The following is a 23,996-nucleotide window of genomic DNA, read 5'->3' as shown; positions in this document are numbered from 1 at the left end:
ATGGGGCCCAGTCATTTCTAGCTACGCCCCTGAGTAACTACATATATGAAAATTGAAATTAGGGTCTAAGTGTGACAGTTAAGCGTAGCCAATCTCACATGCGGCAGACTTTTGGCAGAAATTTCTGTGATTGTCTCATTCATATGAATAGGGAAAGCAAATATCCATGCTTGCTACCAAAAGGACACAATTCAGATTTATGGAAATGACTTTCAGTTGCAAATATTTCTGCAGCAAATCTGCTACTTATGAATAAACCCTAAAGATACTGTATCTAAAGATATCATACGATAAAAAGAAGCAGCGTCAGAATCTACTAAATTTACTGTCCTAAATTTTGGATGTGTCCATGATACTAACCTACTATTATTATTTACTGTCTGTTCATTTTATTGTATTCATGTTTTAGTTTTCCTTTGCCTTATAACGATTATTATTCTTTTTGTTATATTGCACATGGAATGTCTTGCATTTTTGCTGATTTTAATATAGATTTTACTGCCAGAACATTTTTAAACTAACAATGTTTGTATCATGTTATGTTGTCTATAAATCTGACGAAGAGGACAGTCAGTCCCTGAAACGCGTTGTTCCACAACAAATAAAGCTTCCTTACATATCCATCGGTGTATGGTGTCCTGCTGTGCCGCCTCTCCTTCTTCTACCTGTTTTTCTCCGCTGTTACTTCAGGCCGGGATCAGACCTGACAGAAGGGGGCTCCACTGGTTATCAAGGTCTGATAAGGTGTTGTGCTCTTAGCGCAACGCTCCAAGATGAGAAGCCTTTTGCACTTGGGGGGTCATTTATTAAGACTGGCGTAAGACTGGCCTTTTAATAAAGCCCCTGCTCCGGCAGTGGATCGCCACAGTTATGTAGAGGTGCCGGCCTCTACATAACTTCGGCCCATCCAGAGCGGCTTCCAAATATACGTGAGCGGGGAAAAGTCGCAGATTGCTGTAACTGTTGCACCGCAATCTGCGAATTAAATATAGGCATATTTCAGGTTAATAAATGACCCCCTCTGGTTTTTACTATATGCGACAACCCTAAACATGATGTGCTTTTGTTTGTCTCTTTTTATACAAAAAGCTCTGTGTCAATGAATTTATTTGCACCTCTAAGGCCTCTTTCACTCGAGCGTGACGGATTAGGTCCGGATGCGTTCAGTGAAACTCACACCATTTTGCAAGGAAGTTCAGTCAGTTTTGTCTGCGACTGCGTTCAGTTGTTTCGGCGCAGGTGCAATTAGTTTTGATGTTTTTTTCATGTGCGTGTGATAAAAAATTGAAGGTTTACAAACATCTCTTAGCAACCATCAGTGAAAAACGCATCGCATCCGCACCTGCTTGCGAATACAATGCAGAAGTGAAGCCCCATTCACTTCTATGGGGCCAGGTCTGCGTGAAAAACGCAGAATATAGAACATGCTGCGTTTTTCACGCAACCCACAACTGATGCATGAAAAAAACGCTCATGTACACAGACCCATTGAAATGAATGGGTCAGGATTCAGTGCGGTGCTATGCATTCATGTCACTCATTGCACCCAAATGCTGCAGAAAAATATCCTTGCATAAAATGACACTGCGCATGTCAACTGTTTCTGCTGGGTATGGTCAAGAAACTCTGAGGCGAATTTACTAATCTGGTAAATTACGTAAATTTATACAGACTGTCTAGACCTGCACCAGATTTCTCACAGGGGCTAAGGCTAGGTGATAAATCTGGTGCAGGGATATACACTTTTCACTGACTCTATACCAACTATTGGCTTACATTGACAGAATTTATCACCTGAGTTGCTATGCATCTTAGACCATGCCTCTTTTCCACTAAGACCCACCCCTTTCCCATTAGGCCACACCCCCCATGGTGAGCTAGACGCAGTGGATTATTTTAAAACTCAATGTGCTATATAGCGCCAGATGTTGTCCTGATTACACCTGAACTTTGGCTCACTTTACGACAATGTCTAGCTGCACTCACATTATGGTGGGTTCGCACTAGCATTATGCCATTCAGTTATAGGTTCCATTTATAACGTAAGCCTTTAAGAGGCATTCCGTTTTGCTCCGTCCTAATAGAAGTTTATGGGCAAGCATAACTGATCGGTCTGGTTTCCATTATGCTTGCCCATAGACTTCTATAAGGACGAAGCAAAACGGAATGCCTCTTAAAGGCTTCCGTTTTGCATTCCGCCTGGCCATTCTGTTATAAATGGAACCTATAACGTGATGTCATAACGCTAGTGCAAACCCACCTTTAGAAAAACATTTTAACATAAATTGACATACTGCGGATTTAAAATCCTCTAGGCTATTTGTGGATCTCCATATCACACATCCACTTTTTTAATACTGTATCATGATGTCCAGTTTCCATGCAATCCGCAGTGTATCTCCCCCCTGGTGGCTGCCCCCTAAGGGTATGTTCAAATGTGGCAGGTTCTCCGCAGAAATTTCTTTGACTGTCCCATTCTGATGCATAGGATGAATTTGTTTCAGCTGCAGAACTTTCTGCAACACATCTGCAGTGTATGAACATCTGCTAAGATTACCAGCACAAACTGTATAGCTTCCATTCCAACACGCGCTTTCCTACTAGAGATGCTCCAAATCCCCCGTTCAGTATTATATGTCTTAAAAGGACAATACAGGTGAAGGAAATGAGATCGTTGGCATCCTGACTGTGCCCCTGTAGACATCTTACGTCTTTACTATGGATTATAATTATCCTGCAGTGGAGCAGTAATGAGCCACAAAGTGTTCAGATGAGGTGTAAAGCATAAAACAGGCCGTAGATGTTTAACTTGGGTTTTCAGGTTTGGCGCTGTTGCCAACTCAATTTGCTGATTACAATAAGAAACCGATTGCTGCATAAGAACATAAAATGTACGAGATGTGGGCTGTGAGTCTGTGACAAGCATTAGTTACAATGTAAGGACACAAATTCTATCTCTTATGGATATATTGGGGGTCATTTACAAAGAACGGCTTTTTCTGCCACTCTTTGCTTTTCTCCTGCAAGGGGGATTTGGCCAATTTATACTGAGGTTTGCTACTGGTGTAAAAACTACTTCAGACCCTGACTAGATTAGTTTCCAGGCTTAAATGTTGGTTAATTTATTGGGGCCGATGTCCCGGGCCCCGCTACTCCCTCGACACTCCCAAGTGTCAAACGCAGCACAAAAAAAGAGGTGCAAAAAAAAAAGGGGCCTTTGCAAGTTTTTATACGGCAAAAAGAAGAGTAGTGATGTTCACGAATGACCCCCATTGTTGCTAACATTTTTCAGTGTTTTACACAATCTCAGCAAAACTTCGGTATTTTGTTTTGCGCCAATTACAAAAATGTGTCAAAAATGTTGGCATGGCATGCGCAGGACTTAACAGGAAGAGTGCGGCATCTCACTGCGTCATCTTCTGAGCGGAAATATAACGGACCCCATTATAGTCTATGGGGTCCTTAGGCTCCGCTCAGTTATGTGCCTTCTCCGTCCTTTCCGTCTAGGAGCAGGAGAACGGAAAGGCTGAACAGTGATGTGAACGAAGCCTTAGATTTGACTTTGTTTCTTGGCATTGCAGCTATTACTGTATTATTAGTTCTCTAATTATTTTTATTATAAAGTGAATGAACACATTTTAATCCGATAGATCCAAAGTTCTGCACCAATTCATTTCATAATTACGAAGAACCTGCATGTGAAAACATCCAAATCCATCTCATCCTGCGCATGCACCAGGTATGGGGGATAGTTCTAGTCCTGTCCACAGGCCACACTGGGGCCCTGGTAACTGATATGATGTCAGAAGCTGGATTTTTAAAAGAAGAGCATCACATGGGGTTCCCAAGAGGCTGACCCACACAACTTCAGAATAGTCAGTATATTACACACTTCCTCCTTCAGGCATGTTCCATGTAATAAGGACAGCTTTGTGGGACCTGCTAGGACCCAGAAACCTACTTCAACGTACAGTTGCAAGAAAAAGTATGTGAACCCTTTGGAATGATATGGATTTCGGCACAAATTGGTCATAAAATGTGATCTGATCTTCATCTAAGTCACAACAATAGACAATTACAGTCTGCTTCAACTAATAACACACAAAGAATTAAATGTTACCATGTTTTAATTGAACACACCATGTAAACATTCACAGTGCAGGTAGAAAAAGTATGTGAACCCCTAGACTAATGACATCTCCGAGAGCTAATTGGAGTAAGGTGTCAGCCAACTGGAGTCCAATCAATGAGATGAGATTGGAGGTGTGGGTTACAGCTGCCCTGCCCTATAAAAAAACACACATCAGTTCTGGGTTTGCTTTTCACAAGAAGCATTGCCTGATGTGAATGATGCCTCGCACAAAAGAGCTCTCAGAAGACCTACGATTAAGAATTGTTGACTTGCATAAAGCTGGAAAGGGTTATAAAAGTATCTCCAAAAGCCTTGCTGTTCATCAGTCCACGGTAAGACAAATTGTCTATAAATGGAGAAAGTTCAGCACTGCTGCTACTCTCCCTAGGAGTGGCCGTCCTGTAAAGATGACTGCAAGAGCACAGCGCAGACTGCTCAATGAGGTATAGAAGAATCCTAGAGTGTCAGCTAAAGACTTACACAAGTCTCTGGCATGTGCTAACATCCCTACGATACGTAAAACACTAAACAAGAATGGATTTCATGGGGGGATACCGCAGAGGAAGCCACTGCTGTCCAAAAAAAAAACATTGCTGCATCCTTACAGTTTGCACAAGAACATCTGGATGTTCCACAGCAGTACTGGCAAAATATTTTGTGGACAGACGAAACCAAAGTTGAGTTGTTTGGAAGAAACGCACAACACTATGTGTGGAGAAAAAAAGGGCACAGGACACCAACATCAAAACCTCATCCCAACTGTGAAGTATGATGGTGGGGGCATCATCGTTTGGGGCTGCTTTGCTGCGTCAGGGCCTTGACGGATTGCTATCGTCGAAGGAAAAATAAATGCCCAAGTTTATCGAGACATTTTGCAGGAGAACTTAAGGCCATCTGTCCACCAGCTGAAGCTCAACAGAAGATGGGTGTTGCAACAGGACAACGACCCAAAGCATAGAAGTAAATCAACAACAGAATGGCTTAAGCAAAAGAAAATACGTCTTCTGGAGTGGCCCAGTCAGAGTCCTGACCTCAACCCGATTGAGATGCCTTATAGTGTAACTAAACCTTTAAATAAACTTTATTAACACTTATTCTAAATATGATAAAAACAATGGGGCCCATTTATAAAGACCCATGTTTTAGACACCAGTCTTAATAACCCCTAATACGTGGTGGTGGATCCGCCGGAGTTATGAAGAGGCACATTAACTTTAGCCAACACGCTTCTAAATGTAAGCCGGCTTCCTTGCCGTCTTACATTTAAACCATTTTCTCCACCTAAAACGGGCGTAGAAAATGGTAAATGAAATAGACCTGCTGTCCAGCCCCCTTCCCCGCCCACTTTCTTAGACCTGGTGTCAGAGGGAGAAGTCGCAGATTGCGGCGGAAAGGACCTTTAGGCCTATTTCTGTTTGATAAATGACCCCCAATGTTTGTAATCTGCCTTTTTTTTTTTTTTTCCTTGCAAAATAGGCACCTGAATTCCAGGTGGCTATAACGCTTTGTATTCCGTAAACTTGCACATCACTGACATGCCAGTCATGTACGGATTACACTGGGGCAGATTCAAAATTGTTATAGACCCCTTTACTTTGCAAGTAAAAATAAATAAATTATATATATATATATATATATATATATACACACATACATAACAAAAATTATTTTTATCCCATTTGAAATTCTGAACTCTGACCTCAATATAATGAATGAACCTACACAATGTTGGACCTGAAACACCATATTAACAGGTGGATTTTAAACGGTTGTATGAGCTTAGAAATGACTTCAATAAACAGTGCCACTTTTGGCTATGGACATGTCTGGTACTGCAGCTGTATTTGCTTGAATAGACCTGAGCTGCAATATAGCACTGCTTTAAGTTGTATATACCCACATTACATTAAACTGCATACAAACTTAAGTTTAGAAACATAATTGAGAGCAGCAAAGTAAAAATATCAGTGATGGAACCCCAGGCCCTATCACGTGAACAGAAGCCTCTTTGCCTCTAATGCAATGCAGTTTTTCATAGACATGGAGTTTAGTCATTTAAATCTAATCTACAGGGTTAAAAAAACATGGCTGCTTTTTTTTTTTTGGAACAGTGCGACAATCATTCATAGTTATTCTAGTTACTCCAAAGAAGTGAATGGAGCTGAGCTGCAATACCACACACAACCTATGGGACACGGTACAGTTTTTAGAAGAAAGTGGCCATGTTTTTCGAATCCCGGATCCGAATTTGTCTAATCCTAAGGCCCCTTGCAGAAGAGTGTGTGCAGATTAGGTCCGGGTGCGTTCAGTGAAAAATGCGCGATTTCGCAAGCAAGTTCATTCAGTTTGGTTTGCAATCGCGTTCATTTGTTCAGTTTTTATGCACACACATGATAAAAAAAAACGATTACAAACGTCTCTTAGCAACCATCCGTGAAAATTGCATAAAAAAAAACGATTACAAACGTCTCTTAGCAACCATCCGTGAAAATTGCATTTTCACGCAGCCCCATTCACTTCTATGGGGCCAGTGTTGCGTGAAAAATCGCTGAATATAGAACATGCAGCGATTTTCACGCAACGCACAAGTGATGCGTGAAAAACATCGCTCTTGTACACAGCCCCATTGAAATGAATGGGCCTGGATTCCGTGCGGGCGCAATGTGTTCGCATCACGCACTGCACCCGCGCGGAATACTCGCTCGTCTGAAAGGGTCCTAAGGCCTCATGCACACGACCGCATGTATTTTGCGGTCCGCCCAAAAATTATCTGCAAAAAATACAGAAGACATCCGTGTGCATTCCGTAGTTTGCGGAACGGAACATCTGGCCCCTAATAGAACAGTACTATCCTTGTATGTAATGCGGACAATAATAGGACATGTTCTATTTTTTTGCGGAACAGAAATACGGAAATGGAATGCACACTGAGTACCTTCCATTTGTTTTGCGAACCCATTGAAATGAATGGTTCTGTATATGCAGGGCTGTGGAGTCGGTAGATAAATGCTCCGACTCAGACTCCTCAGTTTTTGGTACTTCTGACTCAGACTCCTCTGTATTTAATATGCGAATGTATTTTATACATTCCTTGAAGGAAAGAAAGGCAACATACATGTCATTACCACAGAACTACTGGCTAGGAAGCTGCTGCCTTCTCCTTTGTGTGCTGATCTTCTGCTGAAGACAGGCCAGTGGGAGGATCCAGGAAGGGGCATTTAGTTTAAAACATGATTTCCCTAGAAGAATCCCATAGTCACGATTAAAGTTTAAGCGAACAATCTGAGTTTACAAGTTTTTGTAGCCTAATGATTTACAGCTTCAGTCTTGAACTATTGACTATTTATTTCCGTCACTTATACAAGTGTCTCTAGTCCTGCAAAAAACATATTTACTTAATCAGTTATCAGTGAGAGGCTAGGTTAACCATGGGCGTTGCGTTCCCTGTAACAGCGGAACATAACACAATGGAAAGTATAAGTATTGCGGCTCCTTAACTGTGCGTTGCGTGCCATATAGTGAAGCATATGAAAAGCATGCTTCTTCACGGTCACTTAACGTGTTCGTTTTGCGGTAACGTGACGCACTGCATGCATTGGCCTTTATTCTTACAGTAGAGAAGTGCCGTATTTTTTGCAAAAATGGGGGGAAAATAGCAGTGCGTCTTTTGGGGCGAATGCTGCGACCGTCCGGTGAATAGGCTGAGAGAGAGGAGGGGCTGGGGGCCAGCATATGTTTCTGTAATGGCAGCGGGGCCCGGTGCAGTCACTGTATTCTACTACACCGGGCCCCGCTCACTGTAGTATACGGTAATCATATCTAACTTGTGGGTATTGGTAAAGTATTCCAATCATCTTAAATCTAGCGCTGTACTACTTACTACTAACTTCTTGGCAGTCAGGAGGCCGGGTGGGCGCTCGTAGCGTAGCTCACTATGTCACGCGTCTGCTCCGCCCACTTTATGAATGAAGCAGGCACCGGGCCCCGCTGCCATTGCAGAAACAGATGCCGGCCCCCATTCACTACACAGGGACACTGTTATGGGGGGATCTGTGGATGACACATAAGATGCTATATATGTGTCATCCACAGATGCCCCCACAATGATCCCCCATAACAGTGCCATCCACAGATGCCCCCATAACAGTGCCACCCACAGACCACCATTAGTTCAAAATCTACCAAAAGCACACCTTTTGGTTCAAAATATTTTTTTCTTATTTTCCTCCTCAAAAACCTAGGTGCGTCTTATGGGCAGGTGCGTCTTATAGGGCAAAAAATACGTTAATTAATTATAACTTTTTGTGAATTGGGACATTTAAACTTGCTTTTTTAAATTTTATTCCAATTTAAATCTAGTAGGAGTCAGAGTCTGTTCATTTTTTGCCGACTCCAACTCCAGGTACCCAAAATTGCCTCCGACTCAGACTCCACAGCCCTGCGTATATGGTCTGTAAAAAAAACGGAGCGGACACTGAAAGAAAATACGTTCGTGTGCATGAGGCCTAATTCCTATGTGGTATAGCTGACCTTTTGCCTGCTGAACCCAAAATAGGAAAGGTCCCCCTCTGCATGAACATGGTTACTGGCCCATCATTATGGAGGAAGCCATCTGCTTTCTGTCCAATACAAAGTCAGTGAACCAAGCCCAAAACTCAGCCCGTAGGCTTGGGACAAGGGAGATTAGAGGCCCCATTCACATGACCGTATGGCGATCCGTGCCCATGTTGCAGACCGCAAAAAAGACACAGGCTGTGTGAACTCCATACTGCAGTGTGGACCTATTGACTTGAACGGGTCTGCGACCAATTCCTATCTTTTGTTGTGAGGAGGCACGGATCGGAAGTCCACGGAAATGCTTGGAAGCCCTTCTGTGTCCTTGCCTTCTCACTACAAAAGGTTAGAACATGTCCTATCTTTTGCTGTATGTTGCAGATCCCTGACCCATTCAAGTCAATGGGTACGCACCGCAGTACGGAGTTCACACAGCCCGTGCCCGTGTTTTGCAGACCTGCAACACGGGCACAATGGCCATACGGTAGTGTGAATGGGCCACAAGGCTGAGGCTATACAGCAACTCTGGCTGCCACACATCTCGCACGACCAAAGAATGCTGTTTAGCTCTTTCTGCATTGCAAATGATGAAAGTGAGCAGAGTTGCACTGCGTTGCCGCGACCTGACAGTTGCAAGAAAATCAACATGTAACTTGTGGGTGGCGATGTGATCCCATTCATTTTCATTTATGCAACGCAAGCAGGGCTACAGTGCAATCTTGGCTCATGCATCATGTGTCATGGTCAAAGTCACTGTGTAGCCCAAGCCTAAAAGCTCCTGTTGGGTGATACCTCTACAATCCTGGACTGTGCCCTACTGCTGTCATTGTGCTTATAAAAATTAATAATTATGATATCTTCTTCTGGAGGAGAGGTCAGGCCAGCAATTTAAATACAGGGCAGCACTAAGGAGTTGTCAAATGCTTTTCTGCCAAGGATCAGTTTTGCTACATGTTTTGGGAAATAGTCATACTGCTACATGTAAGGTGCAAGAAGGATATTCACACGGCAGTGTAGTTTATGTGGATTTTCCTCGACAGTCTTTGCTGGCTCGTCCCCGTCTGCCATTGGCTGCCCCACCCCTCACCACGACACTGGATGTTTTCATCCGCGCATGGGGAGAAGTAGCGGTGGCGGTGCAGGGAACAGGAGCGGCGTGGGGACCCAGGTAAGTATATTCAGTGTGAGGGACATTTTTTAGTCTCGGATAACCCCTTTAATGCAATGTCTGCTGGCCCATTTGACTATATTGGGGTCCGGCAGAGAGCCGGCCACTACCCAGCAAATTTGCCAGGATTCGGCCACACAACAATCACTGTGTGCCGAAACAGCCTCCACTGATCTTCAGAAGACATGGATTTGGCAGGATGTCATCAATGTGTATTTTGTGAAGAAATTATTTGTATGCACAATACAGCTCCTTCATATGTAAATGATGTGTTTAGGTCTCACTCATGGCCGGTATAGGTATTACGCTGTAATAAGAAAATAAGTTGCTTTATTTGTGTTTGTTATCATCTTTGTAATATTAACAACTCTGAGAAGGCAGGAAATAAAAGATGTATAATGTCTTCAAAGCACTAAAATAATAATGTCCTTGTGTCATTCTTGAAGATTTCATTTTTTATATACAAAATTGCACCTTTACACAAGTCTCTCAAATGACATAATTGAATTTCCCAGCCCATCAGTCAGTTATTCATAGGATAACTTGTATCAAAAGCAATTTAATAAAAGCACTCGTAAGCATTTTATTCCTATCCATGATTGCAGACATTTACAAAAACCAGAACAACATTTGAGTTTACCTTAAAAAATAACTTATTAAGCAGTGATATACACAGCACAAAATAGTTCAGGGAGAAAATGCGACAATTTGTAATTCAAAAATGTAAACGTGGAGAAAAATAATAAAATAAGATGGAACAGACGTCTCTATGTCTCGCTACTTAAGATGGCATGTGATAATATCCTTTTACAATGTCCTGTGGGAATATATATATATTTATATATATTTATATATATATGTACAGATGATAAATTGCAGTTCAGTTTAGGGCAATTTTTTTTTACATTTGCCACTCTTTACAGTCTCTTGAGTTTTACGCTTGGACCCGCTTCTTCACAAACAGTGTAAATGGCAAGATATAGAAAAAAAAAAGGTTTCATGTGACGGGGACCAGGATCCTTAAGTTAAATGGCATGGTGATGAATGGTTCTCCTCAAGGGCAGGTCTGTGAAGAGGGCTAACTCACTGCAGTCTTCATGACGAGACATGATGATGAATCACACACTCATTGTCATGCTAGGGGAATACTGGAGAGGGGAAAAAAACCAAGAGTTAGCAAAGTAGACCACTCCATTATATACAGGACATTATACAGTGCATTGTATACCAAACATAGGTGTATCCTGGAGGAGCACCTTCCCTGCAGCTTATTACTCTCTCCCTTGGGAGGTTCTTGCACATGACCCAAGAACAGAGGCTGAACTATTATTATAGTTATGTTCAGTCTTGACCGCTTTCATGGCTCGTCTCGGGCATCAGAAAGTGGCTTTTTCTCTCCACAGATCAGACAATAGTGCAAATTTACTAATGCAATTGTATCTAGACTGGTCATTAAAAACAAAACAAAAAAACATTTGGCAGATTTCAGGAACATTGCATGAATTTTTAGACCTAATTATGAAGCAAATGCGCCAAAAAGAATACATGCCCCTAGCATAATAGTACATTATATAAAACAGGAGGTAAGACACTTACACTCTCGCTCTGAAAGGGGTTTAGGAAGTTTCCACCCATTTCTCCATCATCTCGTGGTGTGCCTGGCTGGTTACTCAGGCTCATGTTGTTCGGAGAGTTCTGTGTGTAGGAGTGAAGGATACATGTTATGTAAGGTATCGATCTCTAGCAATTCACTACAAGTCATTTATAAAAAAGAATGCATCATTTATATCAGCACAAGATATGCCAAAAAATGTCCACTAGGTGGACGTTAACCGCTGGTATCCACTTGTATCGGGTAAATGAAGGTCTCCTGACCCCTATTCTGCTAGTCAAGATGGCCGATAGCGGTCACATTAAAAAAAGGATGAAAGAGAGGTGGCCGCTCTCTCTATTCAAGTCTATGGGATGGAAGTAGCAGATGCAGTAGACTTGCTCTATTAGTCACTGGTGATTTCCATTCACTGGCAAAATAATTCAAAAAATAGTCCTGTATCCTACACAACCACTACTTTATCATAGAAAATCATGGAAGACCACCTTCTCTCCTCTCTAGAAAGGAGCGCACTACACATCTCATAACAGAGGACCCTATTGTATGGGACGAGGATCAGGGTCACATGTCAGGAACAAATGTTCGTAAGACACCCGTTCCCAATAATTGACCTGTATTGAAGTTTCACCGATCACTCGACAAATGAACAAACACTTGTTCGTTGGGTGATCGCATCTGTCATGTGGCACCAAAAATCCTTGTTTGACGTCAGAACATATCCCTGAGTGAATGGGATGTGATGCTGAAAATTTGCACCCTCAATGTAGGATGAACAATCCCCCTTTGCATCAGGCCACATGAAAGGCCCTTTAGACAAGAGCTGATCAACTTAAGCACTTGTTCCTCGCCCCGGCATCGGTCCACTTAATTAGACCCTAAGACTACTTTCACACTTGCAGTAGCCTTTTCCGGCAGGCTGTGTCCGGGTGGGGGAACATCCTGCCGGATCCGTGCTACCGCTAGTCCACTGTGCTGCCGGAGGTCCGCTCCAGCCCCATTCACTATTATGGGGCCGGGCAGCCGAAGCACGGCAAACATGCTGAGCTGCAGCCGGAATAAAACTACAACATGCTGTGGTTTTTGTCCGGTCACCTCTTGGCATGTTTGCTGTGCTGCGGCCAGACCTCTGGCCTGCCCACATGATCGTGAATGGGGCCAGAATCCTGTTCCCGTGCAGGAAAAGGCTACCGCAAGTGTGAAAGTCGCCTTACTCCTACCTGTATCTAGGGGTAAAAAGATATTGGGATTAAAAGCATACTTTAAAGGGTTTTTTCAGAGACTAACACACTGATGACCTATCCATACTGTATGATATTGGTGACTGTTTGTCACCCCCCAGTGATTGGCTGCTGCAAGTTCCAGAAGTAAATAGTTTACACAGCCGGCTGCGTAATGGCCGTTCTTGGTTACTGCAGCTTGCAGCGTGCATTCACTTGAATAGGAACATCAGTTACAGTACCAGAGAATAGCCACTACGCAGTGTACAGCGCTGTGGTCTTCTGGCTCCATACATGGTTTATTTCCGGAACCTGCAGCCGTCATAAGCAGGTGATTGGTGGGGGTGCCGGGTGTCAGACCTCCACTGATTTCATATCGATGACCTATCCTATGGATAGACCATTATTATGCTGGTCCTGGAACATCTCATATATGTCTAGGTCTTGGGTTTAAAATATAAACATGCAATGAAAAGTTCACGTAGGTATAGTAAAGGATAAAAAGACAACATTATGTGTACAGGAGAGAACAGGTCTCATCATTGCTGATCCCATGCCATTCAGAGCATGAACTCACCTTGGAAATACTGTCCATGTCCCCTGAGCCTACAAAACAAGGCAATGATGAGTAACAATTCCTGGCACACAGTAACGTCAGCCATCAATTACTAGGCGCAATAAGAATGCGTCTAGGTGCTTATGGGACATTTGTAAGCAGTAAGTAATCTTCATTCTCACAGTTAATGGCACTTCTGTATCCAGGCATATAGAAGATCTCAATCATTGCAGTGATGTGGGTTTGTGTGGCATTAATTAATGAATACAATAGTCTCTTCCCTGAGCTACAACTAAATCCAGCTTTGGATCTTTTCACATTTGCATTAAAACATGAAAAAAAAAAAGTAAAGTGCAAAAAGTAACACTGACAACATACCTTTACTGATTGTTGTTCCTGGTTGCAGATACTATTTTTTCTCTTTTCTATTGTCCCTCCCCCCAGTTCCGCTGCAATTGCGCTATAACTTTAGACCCCACCATCCAGTGTCAAAGGGGCCAATCAGCGGGGACAGTGTCAGAGCAGCTCCAGCAGAGTGTCCTGGAGGCTCAGGTTCATGCCCCTTTGACACTGGGCACCCAGTAGGCAATTTACTCATTATAGTCCTTAAAGGGATTGTCCAAGTTATATTTATTGATGACCTATTCTCAGGATAGGTCATAAATATCAGATCGGCGGGGGTTCCGACACCACCCCCCCGCGCTGATCAGCTGTTTAAAGAGAAGGCGCGCGCCGTGCCAGCGCTGCCTCCTCTTCATTGTTTACCTGCAGATGCAACGGCGAGCAGATGTAATTACACCTAACCGTCCCATTAATTTCAATGGGACAGATCGATCCCATACACTTGTATAGGAGCGATCCGTACCATTGAAATGAATGGTTTAATTATGTAATTACATCTGCTGCAGATGCAACGGCGAGCAGGTAAACAATGAAGAGGAGGCAGCGCTGGAACGGCGCGCGCCTTCTCTTTAAACAGCTGTTCGGCAGGGGGGCCGGGTGTCGGATCCCAGCCCATCTGATATTAATGACCTATCCCGAGGATAGGTCATCAATAAATTTAACTTGGACAACTCCTTCAAGGATACCTGCAGCTGTCAACTACTAGGAAGTCACTTTGTAAATTGCCTGACAGTCATATGTGACTCCTGAATCCATGAGGGTACAGAGAAATCATAGGGCACCATAGCAAAATTTGGAACTGGCCCCAAACCAAAATTAAAGCTACTCTGTCAGCATGATCAACCCTATTAAACCAGGCATATCACCTGGTAGAGTTGATCATGGTGATAAAAACAATCAATCACTTTCTTGCATCGCTGCGGAGATATGTGGCCTTTTACATTATGCAAATTAGTCCGTTTGAGCCCCTCAGTGCTCAGTAAACAACCCCTTTAAGAAGGATATAGATTTAAGCATGAAGGCGCAGACAGATGTGGCAATTGTGCTTAGGAATGTGACTGCACCAAAATCCACTGATACCCCGCTCTAAAGGGCGCCTAAGGGGCACAGCTTGGATGCCATTACCAACCGATAGCAGTTCTCTGTATGGAGACATTAGTTTCAAATGGGGGAGTAATGTGGGCACAGTTGAAAAGTGGGTTGTCAAAAACTTTCACAAATCCAAAACCTGTATAGGTTTATATAGTAGATGTATAAGGGTCTTACCTAATGAGCCATTTATATGGTGCGGTTCCATCCCACCTAATCCACTCATAGGGCCGTCCGATCCAGGCCCCATAGGGAACTAGTATTAAAGGGGGAAAAAAATTGGTAAAAAGTACAGCAGTGTTTTTTTTTACTATTTTCATAGCTAGAGCTGCCCAGAAGTAACTGGAGACCAGTGTCGAACTGGGGGACTAAAGGGGTGAGCACTGGCTACTTTATTACTTTAAAGCATTCCCTGCCTTTACAAAAATTGTATTACTGGCCTAAGAGCAGTTTCTCAGAATTGACTCTATACAATTAAAACCACACCCTACCGCACCCCATCTCTTACGTTAGGTCTGTTGGCGCCAGGAGGTACTGCATTCATTAATGTGTACATATTGTCTCCAGAGTTTGTGGAATCTGAAAGAAGACACGAATAATGTATGAAGTAAGGGCATGGCCTCATGTACAGCAGATGAGTGCATACGCTGTACATACAACACGTATGGAAGAGAGTAGATGCATCTCCATGTAATTGTATGTGAAGAAGAGTGAACACCTACCTGCTGGACTGGGCATAATCGGTGTGCCTGGAGGTCCGCCACCACCAGGAGGACCCTGAAATGACAAATGTATGAGACAGTTCATATTGTATCACAGTAGTGACTCCAAGTCCTAGTAGTCCTGCCCCAAAATACCGTAATTATATATATAAAACTTTCAACAAGATGAATATCTAACACAGATGTCAAAAGGTTCATGCATGTATGTAAATTACTCAGATGATAACCTGAAACCAGCCTGCTGAACTTTGGCTACTTATTGGTGAATTATCAGACATTTCTACTTCTTAAAGGCTCTGAAGCATGTAATACATGAGACAGATAATCATTATACCCCCGAATATTAATTATTATTTGAAGAGGGCTCAATAGCCTGATTTATGGTGACAGAACAGATGTGGTTTATGAAAGGGGCCTGTAAAGCGCTGGGGCATATGGCAGCGCTACCCTCAGGATAGGACATGAATATGAGGTCTGACGCCAAGCCCCCTCGCTGATCAGTTTTTGGAAGTGTCCGTGGCATTTGAGCGAGCACTGCTGCCCCTTTCTTGGCCTGTGACGTCCCGTTCCCCGTCACATGGCCTTTGTGCAGCTCAGTCCTATTCAAGAGTATGGGACAGAGCAGCAATACCAAGCACAGTTACCCTACAACGTAGGGTACTGTGCTCGGTATACAAAAAGGGGCTGAAACTCTTGGCCTAGCAGTGTGTGCCCTTCAAAAGAGCTGAGAGTGGGACCCCAACCAGTAAATTACTGGTGACCCATTTAATCTTAGACCAAAAAAATAAAAAAAATAAAACACGGTGAGAGAACAAGTCACTTTACTGCCCTTGTTCACCAATTTAAAAGTAATTTTGGTGTTTGGTGAAAAGTGCCACCACCTCTTCACAACTATACAGGGCCATTTACTAAGTGACGACCAAAGTGTTTAGTGAATGGCAGGAGCATAAATAAAAGTTAAAAATAAAAACTTATTAGGGAGCATGAGAAAGAAGAGCTGTAGCTTCACTGAAATCTTATAATGGTAAGGGTTTGCATCAACTAATCTCACGTGAAACAAGTGGTTAAACGCTACTATAAAAGAAAAGACCCATTTAAATTATATAAGCGGAACGTATACTCTTGCTTTCCATGGTTTCCACTCCAGTAGCTTTATGGCTTCTCCATAAACTGACCACATTATACCTCTCCAGAAAACGGCAGAGGTAATCAATGGATTCCAAAATGCTCATTGCTGGAAATGATTCTGAAGTACCCTTTAACAGTGGCGTGCATCGCGGTGGATGCTGTTATGTAGGAAAGCCTGGCTCCCTCTGCATCTGTGCCCAGATTGGTAACGGTTCTTCAAACGAATATCAACATATGCACATTAAACGTCAGACAAAACAGTGGAAAGCGCCTCAGATGTTCAATCCGCAGACAATACTCAAGGGCTCCTCTTAACATCTGGATAACTATTTATTTGACTAAATAAAATGTAACGTCAATTCCAATGAGCAAACAAAACCAGATGAACTTACCACATAATTCCCAGGAGACGCGGACGAGTAGGATATCTAAAAGCAAATAAAAATCAAAGTTACTCTTTTATTGTTCAGAGAAAACCTCTTCACTTGAGGGGGAAATTTTGCTTGCAGGACATATCGTCATCTATTAGTTGGATTTGTTCGGCCTGTGCCACACAGACATAACGTAAAAGCGAGGTGGACACACATCACTTCTAGGAGTAGCTGCCTCTAAAAAGGTGCCATACACACAAGTCAGCAAAACGTGGTGATTTCAGCGGGATCTACAACCACAAACAGCATATGTAAGGGATAAGAAGGATCAGGCACGTTGGGTTTCAACATGCCTGATCTTTGTTCTCATGAAAAATAAGCCACTGCCAGAAGTGTCTGGTATAGGTTATTTCACATACACTGTTGGCACAGCAGAGCGTATATGTGTATGGGGGGAGTAGTATTACATGCAAGTGGAATCTCAGATAAGCACAGAAACGTAAAGGGGTTGTCAGGATTCAGAGCTGAACCCGGACATATCCCCTCCACCCAGGAAGACATACTCCAAAACTCTCCCTTGCTCTGTGTTGAACCGTGCAGGGAAAGGGTTTTTCATTAGATCCGGTGACATACCGGGTCTCTGCTAGGTGGATGCTTCCGCCTAGCTGTGTTCCCGGTGACGTCACCAGCACTAATAGGTAGGCTTTATGGCTGCCGTTTTACAGGCCGCCCATTGGTGCTGGTGACATCCCCCGTGAACACTGCTAGGCAGAAGCCTCCGCCTAGCAGTAGGAGTTTGTAAACAAAAAAGACCTTGCCCTGCACAATACAGCAATGGAGCATGAAATGCTCTAACGTTCATCTCAGAAGGGCTGCCTGGGTGAAGAAGAGGATATGTTCAGGTTCAACTCTGAACTCCGACTATCCCTTTAAAGTGAAACGGTCAGGCGATTTCTGCTTCCCTATCTGAGAGCAGGAGATGACAGAGAGAAGCTGAGCTCTGTCATATATAGGTTTATATTATTTGGAACAGGATTTCTGAGTAAGGCTACTTTCACACTTGCGCTTGATCGGATCCGTTCTGAACGGATCCAATCATATTAATGCAGACGGAGGCTCCGTTCAGTACGGATCCGTCTGCATTAATAACTTAGAAAAATTTCTAAGTGCGAAAGTAGCCTGAGCGGATCCGTTCAGACTTTCAATGTAAAGTCAATGGGGGACGGATCCGCTTGAAGATTGAGCCATATGGTGTCATCTTCAAGCGGATCCGTTCCATTGACTTACATTGTAAGTCTGGACGGATCCGCACACCTCCGCACGGCCAGGCGGACACCCGAACGCTGCAAGCAGCATTCAGCTGTCCGCCTGGCCGTGTGGAGGCGAGTGGAGCGGAGGCTGAACGCCGCCAGACTGATGCAGTCTGAGCGGATCCGCATCCATTCAGACTGCATCAGGGCTGGACGGAAGCGTTCTGCTCCGCTCGTGAGCTCCTTCAAACGGAGCTCACGAGCGGACAGCAGAACGCTAGTGTGAAAGTAGCCTAAAAAGCATACTAAACCTTTACAGGACTACTAGGAGAGACTGAGCGTCCAGCTGTTAATCAGTGTGTGGGCGGGGTCAGCAGGACTCTCACCGTCTCTCCTAGGAGTCCTATCAGGATTTACTCAGCTTTTTCCTCTGTGATAAACCTAATTGATTACAGAGCTCAGCTTCTCTCCCTCTGTCATATTCTGCTCTCAAATTGGGCAGAAGAAATCACTGACGGGTTCACTTTAAAGGACTTGGACAGGTAAAGCAGCAACAATCGGCCAGGATCCTGTCATCACATGTACAAGAATGTTAAGAATATAAATTATGGCTGCCATAATTACAGATATCTCAATGGGTAGGAGAACCAGAGTATTCCTTCCTTCCTGAAGCTTCAAATTAGATGGAGGCTCTGCAGTCGGAGGTACGTTATTGCGCCCACTCAATTGGGTTAATAAAGACAGGTGGATGGCTTAAAGGGAACCTGTCACCAGGATTTTGGGTATAGAGCTGAGGAAATGGGTTGCTAGGTGGCCGCTAGCACATCCGCAATACCCAGTCCCCATAGCTCTGTGTGCTTTTATTGTGTAAAAACCCCCAATTTGATACATATGCAAATTTACCTGGGATGAGTCAGTGACAGGACTCATCTCAGGTAAATTTGCATATGTATCAAATTGTTTTTTTTTTACACAATAAAAGCACACAGAGCTATGGGGACTGGGTATTGCGGATGTGCTAGCTGCCATCTAGCAGCCCATGTCCTCAGCTCTATACACAAAATCCTGGTGACAGGTTCCCTTTAATGTAGAGGTCTGTCCACATAATGAACATTACTCCATGGCCCTGTGCAAACCAAAGCTCCATTCTGTAGAATTATTGCAGTTTCTTATAAAATATTTCCCGTTGTTCATAGGAAAGCAACCTGCCAGTCATGATCCAGAGGCAGGGGCAGCAAGCCTCATCAGACCCATCCCCCCTGCAGTGCTGGTGTGCGCTGTGGGGTTTGGGTTTGTCAGTACTCTAAACATACTGACTGTCATCCCAGAAGTGACACCCGATATCAGAAATGAATGCCGCCCTCAGTAATGGCAGCATAGTACGGGAGACAGGTTCCCTTTAAATTCCCTATTAAATCCATAAACTAAAAAACACAGACAATTTATAGTAAAAAAATAAAATAAAATACAGGTAATAGAAATATTATCAAATAAACGTATACTAACTGAATTTGCACTGCCAGGATTTGGCCATGGTCTTCCACCACCGGGACCCCTGAGTGGTAGAATAAAGAACATAAAACATCAGTAAAGCTTGTTTTAGTCTCATATTTCCACTGAAAACCATCCGGAAGGTCCATGAGTGACGTTATAAATTGTAGTGTTATGTCATATACTGGCTTCGACAGCCTCTTCCACAACAAAGTGATGTCATGAACTTCAAGAGGGCGGATTTCAAATTGGGCCCTATTCATTTATATACAGATTAAGCTATCATTACTGCTTAATAATCTGTACTAAAAAAATGAAATTAATGTAAAATCATTTAGTGAATGTATTGTTTTCTATTTCCATTTATGACCAGCCATTTACGCACTCAGTTCCCAGCTGCTGAACCCCAACAGATGAGACTTCAAGGGGTTGTCTAACTTCAGCAATTTGCATTTATCATGTAGGGAAAGTTACTACCAGGGATGTGGAGTCGGTACACCAAAGGTCCGACTCCTTCATAAATGGCCAGTACATAGTAATAAGAAATATCCTGTAGGAAAATGGTAATATCGGGCCTTTTCTCACCATTATATCAATAATCAGGCTGCTTAGATAGAACATAAAGCTGATTTCAATACAATTTCTGAACAAATAACAAAATGAACAAATAACTTAAACGGGAAAGTGTCACCTAGAAAACACATAGTGACATGGCTGCATAGGGATGAAAGCACTGAGACTTCACAGACCTCTACTGTACGTGTCAGTGGCAGGAATTATGTAAAACATGCTTTTTATTGCCGTTGTGAAGGGTCAAAGAGGCGTGAATAAGGCACCTAAAGGGTTATTCCAATATGGAAAAACATGGCCGCATGGCTCTCGCCGGCCTCTGTCACAACCTGGGGACACCGGGAGTCCGGAGAAAGCCAAAGCGGTGGAGATACGCAATTTGGTAATTCCCACCGAGTTGAATGGGAGCTGCACAAATGGCACAGCCCCGGAAGCTATGGTGTTTACTTAACTCTCAACAGCCTCCTGGTGTCCCAAGGGTCGGGACAAAGAGGCCGGAGAGAGCCCGGCGGACATGTTTTTTTTAAGATGGGAATATCCCTTTAAGTGCCCCGGCCCAACGCCTCTATCGGCTCTGCTATACCACCCTCTTTCTACATGATTGATAGACCGAGCTCTCAGAGTCCTGCTGAAAACCTGTGCGTGCACCATCAGTGACCGAGAGATAGGGCTCGTCAGGTATCACTCTGTCACTGACGGCACATGCGCGGGTTTTCAGCAGGACTCAGAGAGTGGATCTAGACCGTGCAGGCCGGGGCACTTCAGTGCCTCATTCACGCCTCTTTGACCCTTCACAGTGACAATAAAAAAGCATTTTTTAAAGGATTGCAGCCATGCACAGGTACAATAAAGGTACGGATAGACTCACGCCTTCTCCAGCTCTGTAGCCATGTCGGTACATGTTTTCTAGGTGACACTTTCCTGTAAGTAAATATGCAATAACTGAAAAGCGTAACAACGTTTTCAATAAGAAATCTTTGAATTTGTCCTCAGAAAGTATTGCCTTAGATCCTCCTTCATGGAACAACCTCTCTACTACTCTCTGCATCACACTGTCACATCTCTGACAACCCAATAAGAGCCTCAGATTGATAGAACATAAAGATATTTTATTATTAACATTTCTAAAGTTCCTAAGAAAGTTTAATTATACAATATTATTATGAGATTTTTATTTTTAAGCTGGAGTCAGAGTACTTTTTTTCTGACTCCAGCCAAAAATAACCCCGACTCCACAGCCCTGGTTACTACAAGGGGCTTACAAGTGTACTGTGATTGTCCATGTTGCCTCCTTTGCTGGCTTCATTCATTTTCCCATTGCATTGTTCACTGCTCGTTTCCAGGGCCATGGCTGCAGCTCAGATATGAGGCGGTGGAGCCAGGTGCTGTTGCACATGAGTGCCTATGCTCGCTCCCACGCTCCAGGCCACCAGAAAGGCCAACGCTTTTTCTTATTGTGTGCAAGCATGACCACGGCTGCTGGATTACAGCCTTAGGCTAGGGCTACATGTGTAGCAGAAAAGTCGTTTGACTTTTTTTTTTCATAAGGATAGTCAACGGTGTTGCATTGGGACATGCTGCGACTGCGACAATCTTCAAAAATCCATCCAAGTTGGATTTCTGTACGACTGTCGTGTTGCAGATGCAGCATATCCCAGTGCGATACCATTGACTATCATTACAAAAAAATGTCCCGAGACATGAATGTTGCAGTGCAGTTGTACCCTTTTATCATGCAACACATGTCACTGTTTAGCCCTAGCCTTTGTGTTTCCCGAGATTTTGATACCGATGACCTAGGCTCAGGAAAGGTCATTAGTATCCAATCGGTGACTGTTCGACACCCGGGACCCCCGCCAATCAGCTGTTCTCAGCTTTCCCTAGGACAGTGATGACATGTTCATCAGTCACGTGACCTAAGAGCAGCTCAGTCCCGTAAAAGAAAACGGGGATGAGCGTGATACCAAGCACATCCTCTATACAATGTACGTTGCTGTGTTTGGTAGGCTGCAAGAAGGCCGCAGAACTCACAGTAGCAGTGGTGCCTTCTCAAACAGCTGATCGTTGGGGGTCCTGGGTGTTGGACCCCCACCGATTAGATACTGATGACCTTATCACAGAAAACCCTTTTAACCCCTGGAAATGAGCAGTGTATAATGTGATTGCAAAATGAATCTAGCCAGCAAAGCAGGCAATATGGACAATCACAATACATTAGTAAGTGCCTTGTATTAACTTTCTCTACATGATAAATATAATTTGCTGACGTGAGACAACCGCTGTAATTACTGATCTGAATGACATGCTGTAAGTCTCCAAATGGAAAACCACTTTAATAACTCTGCCTTTAAAGAAAGGTTTAAAACTGTGCACAATGCCAGGCGAAGCTGCATGCCCATATTATAACCATACCTGTAGATGCCAAATCCAAGCTGGCAATCTTCAGATATCAGACTTAATTCATATTCAGATTACCACTCCAGTGCACCGAGGTGGGCCGGAGCCCTTACCCTTCCAATAGCTTTCTCTCTTTCGGGCTCCCCTGTGTCACCACACCTGGCCGCACCGTTGGTTCCAACCTCATCTCATGCACAAGCAGCTCACTGGCCCAGCCACACATGTGCAATGTCCAGGACAGAGGGCTGTACTGCGCATGTGCTGAGGCTGAAGCCGCGTAGCCGATGCAGGATTTCAGGGTCAGGCATGATGATGTGGGGGAAGCCTAGCCCTGTCAATTGAGAAAGAGCGGGAGGCTCTTGGTACACTTACATGTTCATTTGCATATGAATTAAAAGTAAATTTTCTTGCAGATCAGATCTAGCATCTACAGATATAGTCATAATAAGGGGAGGCAGCCCTACCAGGCATTGTGCACAGTTTAAAAGTGATATATCCCGCTGATCGCACATGAGAACGAGCATTATCTGTGATTTGTTAAAAGGGGTTATCCTGGAAATAATATTGATGACCTATCCTGAGGATACGTCATCATTATCAATTCCTGGATAACCCTTTTAATTCATTAAAACCCTGAAAGTCAGGATTAGTGTTCAGCAAATCGAAGTCTTCAATCTGGATTTCAGGGAAAATACTTACCTCATCCATTTGTTCGCGATGGGCCGGCCACCGCCATCTTGATTGAAGATCTTGCACTAAATCCAGTGCACAGTGACGTATGATGTCACCACTCCGGCTGACGTGATGACGTCATCAGGGGCCGCGTGAGATTTCGAGCTAGAACTTCAATGAAGAAGGCGGCAGACAGCTCTTCACGAGCAAATGGATGAGGCAAGTATGATTTAAATTTATTGATTTTTAAAATTTTACACTGTGTTATTACTGTCAGATGCCGCGATCAGCCATGAATGGGGCATCTGAGGGGTACATTGACGGGGAGCAGAGCAATCGCCGCCCCCTGTCATTGCACCCACTACTTACAAAGAAATGCGCTTCATAACAAAATCATTTGTCACAAAGCAAATTTTTGGGTAAAATTCGTCAAAGCAGCCGAATCGAATTTTTGAATACTTTGCTCATCTCTAGTTGGGATAAAAACACATGTAATAATCCGATGCTCCACATTTATTAAAAATGTCCACTTACATATTCATGCCAGGCATCCCAGGGCCACCAAGTGCGTTCAGTGGCGGTCGCATCCCTCCTCCGTAACTCTGTAATGATAACCAAGGGTCAGACTACCATAAAACAAAAGAAACCAAACCAAAGAGAGAAAA

General features: G+C 43.5%; 1 protein-coding gene across 2 annotated transcripts in view; it reads right to left on the bottom strand.

Moving 5' to 3' along the window:
* Positions 1-10,393: 10,393 nt before the first annotated feature.
* The window catches only part of SSBP2 (single stranded DNA binding protein 2), a 191,232-nt gene continuing 177,629 nt past the window's right edge, over positions 10,394-23,996 (bottom strand). For both annotated transcript variants that reach the window (XM_044276018.1, XM_044276019.1), the window contains 9 exons: positions 23,866-23,933; positions 19,708-19,756; positions 16,973-17,008; positions 15,453-15,507; positions 15,239-15,309; positions 14,908-14,986; positions 13,261-13,289; positions 11,451-11,549; positions 10,394-11,002 (listed from right to left, as the gene is read on the bottom strand). In XM_044276018.1, the coding sequence (XP_044131953.1) occupies positions 10,973-11,002; positions 11,451-11,549; positions 13,261-13,289; positions 14,908-14,986; positions 15,239-15,309; positions 15,453-15,507; positions 16,973-17,008; positions 19,708-19,756; positions 23,866-23,933 (516 nt within the window). In that variant the 3' untranslated portion in view covers positions 10,394-10,972. The remainder of the gene's footprint in view (positions 11,003-11,450; positions 11,550-13,260; positions 13,290-14,907; positions 14,987-15,238; positions 15,310-15,452; positions 15,508-16,972; positions 17,009-19,707; positions 19,757-23,865; positions 23,934-23,996) is intronic.

This window comes from Bufo gargarizans, chromosome 1 (genome assembly GCF_014858855.1).
Source record: "Bufo gargarizans isolate SCDJY-AF-19 chromosome 1, ASM1485885v1, whole genome shotgun sequence".
NCBI classification, from domain to species: domain Eukaryota; kingdom Metazoa; phylum Chordata; class Amphibia; order Anura; family Bufonidae; genus Bufo; species Bufo gargarizans.
Note: the sequence above shows the minus strand (reverse complement) of the source record. Positions and strands in the feature narration are given on the sequence as shown.